A 14,443-nucleotide genomic window follows, 5' to 3' on the forward strand; every position below is an offset into this window, starting at 1 on the left:
TCTCTATCAAATATTGGTGAAACTTGCCCAAAAGTTTTTTCGTTTGAGAGATTTTTCCAGTATTTAGGATGCTATATGTATAAATTTCAGTTATAAGGGACTCTTGTGAAAGACTATGGATAAATGCTCTTAAAAAACATGTTTGAAAAAAAAAGAATATTTTATGATTATGTTCATCATGAGTTTTTTTTATACCAAATTCGATGGATTCAACCCAAATCTAAATTGAAATTGAATCATGTTTGTTATAAAAAAACAGTATAAAAACAGTGGTATAACATTCATTCTTTTCTTCTCCAAATGAAATTGGGACATTGGATAGACTATATAAAACCACCAAAAGAATAATGACGGAAATCCTCATTATCATCTTTTTTTGTTTTTTTTTTTTTTCCACAACCCAGTTACTACATCACATTTGGCCCGTTAAGGAGATGGTCCCGAAACCATCGTCAACTGGCTCGTTATGAATGATCTGGGAAAAGAAACTATCTCTTGCTCGAGCTCCTTTTGCCAGACTATCTGCTCGGACATTTGAACTCCTGGGGATATGTGATAGATTGAAATCCAGAAAGCTTCCCCGAAGAATATGAAGGGCTTCCAACTCTGATGAAAAGGATGGCCAATCCGATGGATATTCATACATGCTTACCAAATCCAAACAATCGGTCTGAAAGTGAACGGATAAGATTTGTCTCTCTAACACACAAGACATAGCCCATAACAGACTCTCCAATTCGGCATGAAGGGCCGAAAGGCTTCTACGACAGCCCTGAAGGCCAAAGATCTCACCGCCCCTATCATCCATCAGACTCCACCCACTCACCAGGCCGTTACTTATCCAGGAAGCATCGACCTGACACAGTGGTAACCTCGCGACATCGGGTAAAAGATCATCTTTTTGTTGTTTTTTTGTTGTTTTTTCCTGCTAAAAAATAAATAAAAGTTGGTCTTAAATGAAAGCCCGAAAAAATCATAAATATATGTATATTGTATATATATATATATAAAAAAAATAATAAATTTTTCAGTTTCAGATGCAAAACTTTTAGTATAGAGTAACAACCTTTCGACAAAATAGTTAGAGCAACAACCTTTTTCTAGACAAAAAAAAACTTCAATAAAAAAAATAGTTTTAAAGTTAAAAACTGGCATCAGCCAACAAAATAGCAGTGATTACGTTATAATTTGATAAGATGCTGATAATGCCTTATACATGTATTACGTAACCTACGTATATTAGTATTTTTATATATTAATTATATTAATTAAATGAAAAAAATTAATATATGGTAGTTCTTTTTTCATGGTTTGATAGGCTGTGAATAGTAATGAGTTTTGTCTGAAACAAGAAGCAGAACTCACAAATGTCTCATCCTCTCTGCACATTTTGTCTGAAACTAATTGGGTCAACAGTTTCTTCTTTTGGTCCCAAAATTAAAATCACAAACCATTTTTTGCTACTCTTTCTCTATATAGTTCCAGACGGTCCACTTATTATTTATGGTCTTTTCACATTATTGTTATTGCTAATTTTGCTAATCTTTTTTTGGTTATGAAGCAAATAAATAAATTTGTTACAAAACTCAAGAAAAAGTTGATCTTTATAGAAATAGTGTGATGCGTTTTTTTATGTCTACACATGACAATTATACATCATGTCTAAAAACAACGACAAAGTACCAACATCACCATAAAACCCTTTCAAGATCACATAATTTGCATCATCATCAACCTATCCCTTGGATTTGTTATATCTTCTTCCTCGATTTCTTTGATCTTGCAGATAACAATTATGGATGGAAACACTGTTTCTAGATTAATGGGAAACGGAGCTCATCAGATCAACAGGAAGATTCTGCAGACGTTTCAAAACAGCTTTGTTCAGGTGCAAAACATATTGGACCAAAACAGATTGCTGATTAACGAGATAAACCAAAATCATGAGTCCAGAATTCCAGACAACCTCGGACGAAACGTTGGTTTGATACGAGAATTGAACAATAACATGAGGAGGGTCGTTTATATTGATATTAATCTCTCTAACAACTTCTCCAAATCCATGGAAACTTTGTCAGAGGAAGACTCAGCCGAACGAGGAGGAGGCGAGAAGAGAATCAGGCCTGCTCTGAACTAGAGTTTTTATAGTTAAGCTAGAGATTGGGGGTTGTTTCTGCGTCATTTGTTTTCTATGTGGATTAAATGCAAAGAAAGTCAGAGTTGGAGGAGGAGGGGGAAAGGAAGCCGAGTGCTAATATAAATCTTGTTTTCTGTTTGTCAACAGTTTATTTAACATCACCATTATCTCCTTTTTCAAGTTGTTAAGACTTGAGACTAAAAGTTGTCTTCGTTTTGAGAAAGTGCTTACAAACTAGAGAAGAAAAGGACATAACTGTGGGCCGGTTCTAAGACAACCTCCATCAATGAGATCTTCAAAAGGAGGTTCTCAAAAATAAAATATTATTATTTTAATATAATTTAATTATTTAATTTAATTTTTGTTATTGTTAAACAATCAAACCAATAAAAATAGACAGGTGTTAGATCCCCTCTCTCATTGGACTCTAATATAAGAGCTTTTAGAGCTTCTTCTAATCTCTTTCATACTTTTTTAATTTTTTTTATTTAATTTATTGATTAAAATCTTCTCATCCTGCTGTCGGAGGTGCTCTAAGAGATAGCGAGAGGGGCCAACACTCAAGGGTCCACGGGATATTTTTAAGACAAATCCTTGAGAAAATGCACAGAATTTTTTATTAAAAAAACTATATTGCAAAAGTCCAAAAATTTGTTGCCAAAGCCAAAGGCTAACAAAATAATAGATAAATTCAAAAACCGTAAAAATTACAAAAAATCAATGTCTCTAACGTTAAGCCCACATCAAAAGACAAAACCGTAATCTTAACGGCATTAAGTTGCTTTTGTACATGTATATAAGTGAACAGCAAGAGAGGGAATAATCTCGTGTACTCCTTCCACATAAAAAAAATTCTCATATCTCTTCATCATAATATTTATTTTGTTTTTGATTTATTTTAAGGAAAAAAAGGAAGAAAAACGGTCAAATACTTGGGAGTCCTTTCTCCTTAGTAAAGTTTGATATTTACGAACACAACCACCAAGATCCACACCCAATCTGTCATATCGGGTTAAATCCGAATAAATCGGATCATCAGTCAAAATTGTGGTGACAAAATTTAAAAACAAAAAGATTTCAAATTTCGAATTCGATATTGTTATCTCGTCGTCTTCGTGTAGTATTCTATGGGACAACTACAAGTGATTTGCTGCTGCATGTTTTCAATCAATGCTAAATCAGGTTCGTTCGTCTTTGTCTTCTGATTTTGTACTTTCTATTTAGATAACTTCGTAGAATTTAACTCGATTATGTGTAGAATCGAGAATCAATTTATATGTTTTCTATTCGGTTGGTAATTACAAAATAGGAGTCATGGATGGTATCGAAAGAGAGTTTAGTTATGTTAGACAAGAACTGTACTCAGATTCCGATTCGTCGCAGGAGAAAATGGTAGAAGGAGTAGCCGATTCGGAGACGGGTAATAATCAGATAATGTTGTGCAGAACACTACTGAAACTACAGAAGTGAGGCAGAGGAGGAGGAGAACCAGCCATTGCCACCTGTGAGAATGTTCTTCGAGCCCAATCAGTATCATAATGCAATAAAGTTGGGAACAAGATGTTATATCCACAAAGATGTTGCGAATTTGGAGTCCCTAGACCTTGAACCCCATGAGCTGAGCTGGTTTAGAGAACACCCACAGTTCAAGCACTTTTGGCACATGCATAGGGCCATGCATGAGGACACAACACACAATATGATGAGAATGTGGTTGCTTCTTCTTCGGACAGCAAACACAAATAAGAAGAGGGAAGCTTGGTTTGTAGTGAATGGCATACCAATTCACTATTCCCTTAGAGAGCATACCCTTTTGTGTGGATTAAACTGTCTACCGTACCCAGAGGACTATGAGAGCATAGGAAGTAATTCGTTTAAGAATAGATATTTCCAGGAAACCGTCCCCTACCTTGCTGCTGTTGATAAATAGCTAGAGTCGATGCGAGGGCTAGATCATCCTGATCGGTTGAAGATGTGTCTCGCCTACTTCTTATCCTCTATAATTAGTGGGAAAACGAAAACTGGTAAGGGAGCACAATCTGTTGACCCCTTATTCCTGAGGATTGTGGATGATCTTGAGGCTTGTAAAAGGTTTCCTTGGGGTAGGTATTCCTTCGATGTAAATATGAAGGAGATTGAGCACACAATGATGCATTTCAAAGGGGTCGTCGAAACAGATGTCTGGACATTTCCAAGATTTGTTACTCCCTTGGAGGTATGTCACATTATAAAGAATTTGTAAGTATGTAATACTATGAGCTTCAGTAAAAATTTTTGGGTTATGTGTAGTTGCTAGCTTTTGAGGCCATCTCATGTCTGAAGAACAAATACAGAGAAGATGTTAGAGGAGCAGAGAGAGGGATTGTTCCCGGATATGCAGGCAGAAGTTCCAACCATTCATCTTAAGAAGTTTTCCTTTGTCGGAACTCTATGAAATACTGGGTAACACTAGGGTCATCGAGAGTATATTGCAACCATCCGAGGATGAGGTAATTATGCTTGCTGGAGTCATGGAGAAGAATGAAGAGGAAGATGTCGGTGATATCGTTCCTGAAAATTGGACGAGGCGTTTAGTTGAGGAAAATAAGCCGATATTCTGGAAAGAGATAAGCAAGATCGATGTTGATGCCCGAGATAATAAGGAGTGGGTAAACCATCCTGCAGTGGCTAAGAAAAATATGGCAACGGAGAATGTGGCGCCTCTTGGATTGGTGAAACAGCTGCAGAGCTTGCAGAAGAGTATGGATGCTCAATTTCTCCGAATCAGTGCCCGTATGGATGGTATTGATACAAGACTCTCCTCTGCAGAGCAATATGTAAAAGAGGCAAGTAGAGAAAGAGAAGGACCTGGAGATGAGGAAGGAGAATTTTTAGGAAATGATGAAGAAGGTGGAGAGAAACTTGAAAGTGTGGTGACAACTGAGAAAGCAAAGAAGCAGAAGCAGCCGAAGAAAAAGCAGAAGTAGCCGAAGAAGAAGCAGAAGCAGCCAAAGAAGAAGTAGGCAAAGAAGAAGCAGCCGAAGAAGAAGCAGAAGGTGACAGAGCAGAAGGAGCCGGAGCAGAAAGAGTCGGAGCTGAATGAGGCGGAGCTGAAAGAGGCGGAGCTGAAGGAGGCGGAGCAGAAGGAGGCGGAGCTACTTGTAGACTGATCTCCGTACCTGATTAGAAGTAAAGAGGTATTGAAGTTTGAAGAGTAATATCCATTGTTTTGGTAATACTTCATAGTTTGTGGTAGCACTATGTTTTATTACTTGGTATGTGTAGGTAGAACCACGTGTTGCTGACGCTGTGAATGCAGAAGTGGGTGCAGGTAAACAGAAACAATAGCAATCGAAGCTAGGGCCAAACACAAGGCAGATACGTTAAGTCTCCTCTGACATTTGATATTTGTATTTGTATTTGGAATAAACTCTCAAACTTTAGGGTGTGTACTTACTATTTTTATTATTGGCTTTAGATAACTAAGTATTATTTGGTAAACCCGAAGGTATTATTAAAAACCATAAATTGGTATAACTAAGTATTAATTGGTGAAACCAAATGTATTATTGAAAACCATAAATTGGTATAACTACATATTATTAGTGAAACCACATGTAAATTGGGAAATGCTAAGTTGAAAGGGGTCGACATTCATTTGTATAACCTAGTATTATTTGGTGTAACCATTGTATATCCTAGTATTATTTGGTGTAACCACTTATATATGAGGAATACTTGGCCTAAACGGTTCGAGTTTAAATTATCAGAATAATGTTTATACACAACATAAGGAAGTACAAAACATTACGAATTGTTAACATAAGGATCCAGAACATAAGGAAGTTCTCACTGAAAATCCACTGAAAATATGTAGTTATCTATTTCATAGTTATCTAACTTGAAAATAAACTTGAATTAAACTTGAACAAAGAAAAATTATTTTTAATGCATTCTTTATCTATTTCAAAGTCTTAAGAAAACAACATTTATACAATATATACTTAGCAATTTTTCTTGGCTCTGATACCATTTAAATCCCAGGTTATATAAAGTTATATAAACTAATATGCCAGTTCTTATATAAGTTTATATAACTTTATATAACCTGGGATTTAAATGGTATCAGAGCAAAGAAAAATAGCTAAGTATATATTGTAGAAAATTTGTTTTCTTAAGACATTTTCAAACAAAAGGTTTTATGCTTAGACTAATCTTGGGTCTTTTGTTAAAAGATTTTCTACCAGCACTTGTCAAAAGCATCGTCGATGTAGGTGTTTCAGGCAGTAAGTCTTAAAGACAGTGAGACCGTTGGTAAGCTGCAGTTCCGTCCGTCCTTGAAAAATTCGGGTTAGTTTGCAGGTCACATAGAGTCTAAATAGAGTTTATAGCATGACATCTTCAGTTAGAAAATGGTTTAAGTCTAAACATACTGCTTCTTTTGCGCCTCAAAAAACAATTAATTCAAGAAAAATAATGTCAAAAATTACAACTTTTAACAAAGAAATATCGCATGATCAATTACCTCATGTTAATACTGAAAATATATATCAGATATGAACTTTTGATTTTAAAAGTACATATTTAATAAAAAAACATGAACAAACTATATCATTACAAAATGAATTTGAAGAAATTAAATTGTATTCATTTTGGCTTAATACAAATAGCAATAAAACCTCTATCAAGAACGGGAATAGATTCCTTTATACTTATGTTATTATTAAGAGATAAAACTTTATTAAAAATTGAAGACTCCTTATTAGGAGCAGTACAATCAAATCTATGTAATGGAGCAGTATATTTTAATTGTGCTCCAAACTTTCAAGTAAGTTTACATGATTCTACTATATTTAATACATTAGTACTAAATGTACACTTACCTGAAATTAAATTTCAACAAGAAAGACATGGCTACTTATTGTTGTATCGAATTTACTTCAAGCATTCTACATCTGAGTCTAATCCAAGATGTTTATTGCAAGATGATAAAGGCAAAACAACTATACTAGCAATACATAGTAAAGAAACTCCTACAACTACCTATACACCAAAGCATCTAAAATGGACAGAAATAACTACTCCCGATCAATGGAAAATAGATATTACCCAACCACCAAGAAATTTTGAGCAAAGAACTATTTCTAGCATAACAGAACAAAATGACGAAAAAATTCTATTAAAATTTGGATCATTTACATAACCATCTTCATTAAGAATTAGCTCATTTTACCCTAGATCCTCTTTCTCTGACTATAGAACTAGTAGAACCAGTACTGAATCAGAAGAAAGTGTAGAACAAATTTTAACTAAAAATCAAAAGAAAAAACCAATTAATTTTCAAGCACCCATAGTGGAACCTATTCAAAGTTCTGAAGCAGGATCTACTTTTCCTACTTCTCCAACATTTTCTGATTTTAAATCAATAAAAGGTTATTTCTAAAGACTTTGAAATAGATAAAGAATACATTGAAAATAAATTTTTATCCGATAAAAACCAAAATTAAAAGACAATGGTATTTTAAAACTTTTTCTAAAGAAACAATTCTTATATGCCGAGAAGTATGGTATAATCATATGAAATCAGTATAAGCTAATATTCCATTTTTTATATGGTTTGAAACATATGCTCTAGGTTATAAAAAAGATTACCCTTATAAATTTGAATCAATTAACACTAGCTCAACCTTATATAATACTTGGGAAATGATTGATGGTGAAAAACTTAAATCAGTTCATCCACCACTAAAAGATTTAAAATTATATACACCCCAAAGACAAGTAGTAGCTACACCATTTATAACTGGAGCAAATAGAGATGAAAAAGACATAGTAAGTATGACAGATATTAAACTAGTTTATGAACAAAATAATTATCAAAGTCAAATACTTCATACTATATAAAGACAAATAGATCACATAGATAATAAATTTGAAAAAGATGAGAATAATGCAATTACATATTATCAACCTCCTTTATACCCCTTTAATTCTATTTCACCACCTCTATTTAAACCTTTAACTAAGCCAGTTAAATTTCCAGAAAATAAAAATTTAAAATCTATCTCAACTAGACTAGACCGACTAGATAAACATAAAGGTATTAGTATTATTGATGAAAATACTCATATTGAAACTGATGAAGAAGTAGAAATTAATCGTATAAAAAGAAAATTTCAACCATCAAAGAAACCATATTATCCCAGACCTATTATTTGAAAAACATCAAAAGTCCCCTACTGCAAACTTTTATACCGGAGACGGTATATAAGAATGGAACATAGATGGTAGACCAGAATACGAAATGATGAACCTATTCCAAGAAATGGGGATTGCTGGCTTGGCCTATAAAGCTAAAGGCTTATCGGACAATCAAGCATATATGTCCTCCTCATTTCTGGATTTAATTGAGCACTAAAATATTGGTGGGATAATTCTTTAGAAACAATTTCTACCATATTGAAACTAGACGAGTAGAAGTGGAAGATGGACTTTATGAAGAAGAACAAATCCAAAATGCTATAGAAGTCAATGACTATGCATTTCGTAGGAAACCCTTCTGAAGGATTAACCAGTAAAAAACTTGTTTTAACAAACCTTAGATGTCCAACCCTAGGAGATTTCAAGGGGAATAAAGATATATTTATAACCAATATATTCTAAAGGAATGAATGTAATCAACCCTTTTGGAAAGAAAGGTTTATTTCAGGATTACCATCATTGTTTGCCGAAAGATTAATAAGTAAATTAAAAGACTTTTCCGGAAGACAACCAATACCTTGGGATTCTATAACCTACGAACAATTGTTTGCTTTCCTTAAAAAGGAAGGCTTACAAATTTGTCAAGAACATAAGGATAAAAACAAACTAGTAAATTTAGATTTGGTGAAACTATAAGCTCATTTTGTGAGCAATATGGTTACCACCGTCTTACTCCACCTTCTAGAGAAAGACGAAAAACTCATAAACAAAATAAATTTGCATATTCACGACCATATAATAGAAATAAAAACTTCTTAAAAAAAGTTTGCTAATTCCTACTACACAAAAAACAAAAAATTTAGGAAACCAGCAAAGCAAGAAAAAATTGTTTGCTGGAATTGTAAACGCCCTAGACATAAATCTTCTGACTGTAAAATGAAAAAGAAGATTAACCAAAAAGGAATATTTATTAAAATCAAAAGGTATAGTACAGAAAGAAAACCAAATATCCACTCCACAACCTTTTTCGCCTTAGCAAAATACTTGAAAAATATCCTTCTCCTACGTTATTTAAACAAGTAACTACGGGAGAGTTACAAGGAGAAGTAAAAATTTAAAAGCACAAGTAAAAGAATTACAACAAATAGTTCACCAACAACAACTAGAACCGTTAAAAATAAATGCTAGGATAGCCTTGATAGAGCCAAAAGTTCATCAATTCACGCTTCCTATTCCTACTGAACCGTCCCTAAGTAACCCTGAAAAACAAGAACAAACAAAAGATGAGGAAGAATATATTCAAATTATAGACAAGATAAACGAAAGAAATATTCTTACTAAAGTGATGTGGGTGCAGCGGGCAACACAAGTTTTACCCTAGACAAGCTGCAAGTACACAGCAAACGTAGTTGTACTTAGGGATCGTATCCACATGGATTTGTGTGTTGAAGACTTCTAATTGATGCTAAACAATCGTAGACCTAATCTAATAAAAAGGGGTTTTGGTTTGTCACTAAATATAATTATGCAGAGAAATAAAAAGCTGGAAATAAAAATCGGTTGAAAACAATAAGAAAAACGGTGCTGTCTTCAAGGTTCATCTTTAGGGTTCATGTTCTAAAACTCAAAGAATTTAGGCAAGGATTTTCTATGACTCTGAAACTAGGATATACACTTGTAAGATTAGCCAACTCTCGCCACCCTAATCATCTAATCACTTGTTCATGGCAATTAACTCTCGCTCTCATTCCAGAACAAGATCATGTATGGCAGATCGGAATCCATCTCGGCTTACATATCCTCCGTAGGTAGCTTTTGTTTTCTAATAAGCATAGAAATTTTTTAAAAATAGTAGAAAAAGATAAGAAACAAAGAAAAATATATTAGTACGGATAAACATCCTCCCCCAGACTTAAATCACACTGTCCCCAGTGTGAAAAAGTTGGTGAGAAGATGGTGAAATAAAAGCAAAAGAGTCTAAAATAAAAGAAAAGAAAAATGGTGATAGAACCGTGGGTATGATGTGGTGAAGGATAGGCGCCTATGTCTCATGGCTGTCATCTGTCTCTTTGGCAGACGAGTCATCATCAAACCTGTGTTTCTTCTTCAGTAACTTCTTCATGCGCTTGTTGATCTTCTCTTGCTGGTCAAGCTTCTTCTTCAAAGCTGCAAAGTCTGCATCACTCCTAGTCGATGCTCTAATCTGAGAACAACTGGCTCGCGATGAAGATGGTGTAGGCTGAAGTCTCCTGCTGTTTGCAGCTACCTCTCTCTTGGCTTTTGCAGCCAGATATTGCTTCATGGTCAGAGGTAAGAGTGGCAAAGATGGTAGGAAGTCGCTAGTCTCTGGTTTCCATCCTGGGTCTGCTCCATCTCGGAGACGGGGCATTGAATCCAAAGGTAGAAGGACCCTGTACTCGGTGGTACTAGTGCAGAACTTGTAAGCGAATCCAATTGGGTCCATCTTGGCCCTGGTGATAGTCCTGTCTCTAGAGAACTGAAAGAGATCGAACCAATCCTCTCTTAGAGGTGTCTCAGCCGAAACGTCAACTCATGCTGCAACCATAAGCGAAGTAATGATGCTCCCAAAATCTGGTAAGTAGTCCTGACAATCAGATGTAAGCATCTCATGCTTAACCTTCACTAGGTTCCTTGCAATGATGCAAACAAAACAAGGGAACCTTTGATGATCTGCGAAAGGTAGCTATAGTGTCACCAACTCTGGCTTGAGGATATTCGCCTGGTTGGCTTGAGAAAACACAGTGTGTGCTAGTAGCTTTTGCACATAGCGAACAGCAGGGTGAGAAAGTAAGAATGCCTTGGACCTTCTTTTGTCATAAACTCCATAACCCATCAATTTCCAAAGATCCTAATCTGGATCTTTCTCCAATGCAATCTCATCACAATAAGGCAACTTCAAAGCATCACACATCTCTAAAATGGTAACAGAATAGAGATGAGCTCCAACAGAGAAGGAGAGTGTGCCATCTAGAGCTCTAGGAGTAGCTCTCTTCTTTTAGCACAAATTAGCTGATGCAAAGAACTCCTTGGTGTGGCTCTCATAGGTTGGAAAACTCTGCTCCATACATTTTCGGTGCCATGGAGCTAGACCAGTGAGCTATTATGCTTTCTTCAAAGGATGGCTGCTTCCAAGCCCACCTCTATCTCATTCCAAGCCTATCAAGATACCATATCACATCTTCTCTGATTCCAAGCATCTCAAAAGTTGAGTAGTCAATTGCTGGAATTAGCTTGATCTTCAGCTTCTCAAGCTGCGCCAAGTAGTTGATGTCTGGGTCAATGGATTTACCAAAAAACTTCACTTTCGGTCTAGAGGAAGACTTAGCTTTCCGAGGTAGAGATATTTGAGTGGGAGCTCTCTCAATCTCTCCTGAAAAGATTCTCCTTTGTGCGGCTATGAAGTTGGAGAAGGGTTCATCATCACTCAGTTGTGTCTCGTTTAATGCGTTATATGTCTCCTACGAATGGGGCTTTTTTGCATGAGAACTCGTCTTGGTTTGAATCAGTCAAACTTGAGAGAGATCCATGACCTGCAAGACGAGATTCTCGAGACAAAGAGTAAATGAAGCTGCTTTTGCATCGATTTTTATGAACAAGGTGTTTATAGAGCTATCACAAACACATTCATATGACAAACAAGCTGTAGATGCATCGAACATTGCAGAATCTTAGAATTCCTTGTCAAGTTCGATATACTGATGTCCAACACATGAGATTTCTAAATCATATGTATTATAATCTGTGTATCTATCAACAAGAACCAAACAATCCAGATTTGCAGAGTTGAATCAAACAGATCTTCAAATTTCGATTTGCTCAAGGTCTCAAATCTCAGATTTTCGAAAATTTCAAATCTTTCTGGTCTAAGTGTTTAATCATGCAATTAAACTACCCAGAAGTCTAGTCTTAAGTTCAAAGACAATCTCCAATCATCCTAAGGTGAATTTATACTCATTAACCCTAAATTTGAGTTCTTAAGAAAATGTGAGAAATTTGGATCCATACCTTGATGAAAGTGTTATGTGGTAGATCTGGAATCTCCTTTGAAAAAGAGTGATACAAGTTCGAAAGTTTGAAAGAAATTTGTCAAGTTTGAAAGGAATTTGTCAAGTTTGAAATCTGTTTTTTTTTTTTTTTCTCAAAATCTTCAAGCTTGTTGAAGAAGATGAAGAGAAAGACCCTTTTTGATCTTTTAAATCCTCTTTTTCTTCCAAAAAGGTGTTTTTCCTAAGAAAAAATTATTTTAAAAAGTTTAGAAGACTTACCTTGGCGTGTTTAATACGTAAATTATGTTTCGGGAACTTCCCGGTTCAATCCCGGGATAAATCTGGATTTTGAAGTTCTGGTTCGCGAGAAATCGGGAAAACAAGCCTAGGAGCAAAAAAAAGGGCCGGCCGCGGTGGAGGAGCGTTTGGTCGTGGGTGAGGCATGTGGATCGGGGCAAACGAGGGCTTGGTCGCGGCTGAGATGATCGCGGCCGCGGAAAATGCTCCCGGGAACTCCCGGTTTCTCCCGTTTTCCTGTTTCCTCCTCTTATCTTTTTTTTTATTTTCTGATTATTTAATGTTTTTTGTTTTTCTGGGTTTTATGAAAGCCTGAAATGCATGAAGAAAAGAAAAGGATCAGATAAAAAAAAAAAAAAATCATACCCAATGTGTTGCCTCCCATCAAGCGCTTTTGTTTAAAGTCTTTTAGTTAGACCCTTGGTAGGATTAGGATTGAGAAAAAGAGGTAGGATCTCTTGAATAAAGAGTCCTTGGGATCCTCCTTAGCTTGAACTTTGGATCTCCTTCATCTTGAATCACAATCTCTTTTCCTTTCTTAAAGATTTTTGCATCTTTGAAGACATGTTTTGTCTTCTCAACAATTTCTTCAAGAATTTTCTTTTTCTCCTTGATGATGTCTGGTGGCACCACTATCTTGATCTTTTTAAATTGTCTGTATGCAAGTGCTTTTAGTTCCTTTTTGTCATCCAACATCTTCTCTTTGCTCTTGCGGTTTGGAGCTTGATCCGGTGTGGTCTTATATAACTTTTTCCTGTCCACATTTTAAAAAAATAAACAGCAATTTGAATGGTCAATAATAGCACCTACAGTTGCTAAGAATGGGCGACCCAATATCAGGGGTCTCTCTTTGTCTTGGTCCATCTCTAAGACTTGGAAATTGGCTGGGATAATTTTTTTTTTTAATGACTAGTGGCAAGTCCTGGAACATTCATTCTGTCCTCTTTTGAGATGAATCACCAAAGATTATCCTTACTGGAGATGGGAAAAATGTTCCTATACCAAGTCTCTCAGCAACAGATTTTGACATAACATTCACATTAGCACCAGAATCACATAAACAATCTGAAAATTCAATTCCAAAAATTGAACACAAGTGAAAGAAAAACGCCCTGGATCCTTAGATTTTTTGAGTCTTCATTCAAGCGTTTTGGTACCTTAACCGGAATGACTTGGCTTCTCTCATACTCTGTTTTAGAGTCCTTCATGAGAGGTTCAGGTGTCGACTTTTTCTTAAAGTCTGCGACAGGTTCTTCTTCCAAAACTGCTGTCATAGCATTGCAGAACTTCTTTGGATTATCGTCCACTCTTCCTGGTAAGACTCCTGTTGTCTCTTCATTGAATCTGCAGTCTGGCTATCTGATGTTTCAACTTCTTGACATGGGTTGCAAGAGATTCAAACTTCCCATTTAATTCATTGTACATACAATCGATCCTCACTCCCATTTCCCTGATTGACTTCTCATTGCCTTGAGATGTTTGCATCATAGTTTGTTCAAGCTGGTCTGCATCATAGTTTGACTTCTCATTTTCTTGCATGTTATTATCAATTTTTTCATGAGTCCTAATTATTTTTTTCCCCAGTCCATTTGGATTAGGTTGGGGTTGCTTCTAATGAGCTGGTCTGTGCTTGTTGAGGATTGAAAGATGGTCTTTGTTGGAAATTTCCTCCTCCATAGTTCCCATTTTGGAACTTGTTTGGAATATTCCTTTGTTGCTGCGGATAAGGCTGGTTCTGGGAGTTCTCGGCTCCCTGGCTCCTGTATGAGAGATTGTTGAAGTTGGCATTCCTGAAGTTGTGGTTGAAAGCTGGGCTGAATTG

The 14,443-nt window shown here is 35.7% G+C and overlaps 1 protein-coding gene across 1 annotated transcript; it reads left to right on the forward strand.

The window, feature by feature from the left end:
* The first annotated feature begins 1,795 nt into the window (after positions 1-1,795).
* Positions 1,796-2,214, forward strand: LOC18013602 (protein ELF4-LIKE 3). The gene has a single exon (XM_006396056.2). It carries the CDS (start codon positions 1,796-1,798, stop codon positions 2,135-2,137), a length of 342 nt encoding a protein of 113 aa, XP_006396119.1. The 3' UTR covers positions 2,138-2,214.
* Positions 2,215-14,443: the final 12,229 nt, after the last annotated feature.

The sequence above is a fragment of the Eutrema salsugineum genome, unplaced genomic scaffold (genome assembly GCF_000478725.1).
Source record: "Eutrema salsugineum unplaced genomic scaffold, Eutsalg1_0 scaffold_4, whole genome shotgun sequence".
NCBI classification, from domain to species: domain Eukaryota; kingdom Viridiplantae; phylum Streptophyta; class Magnoliopsida; order Brassicales; family Brassicaceae; genus Eutrema; species Eutrema salsugineum.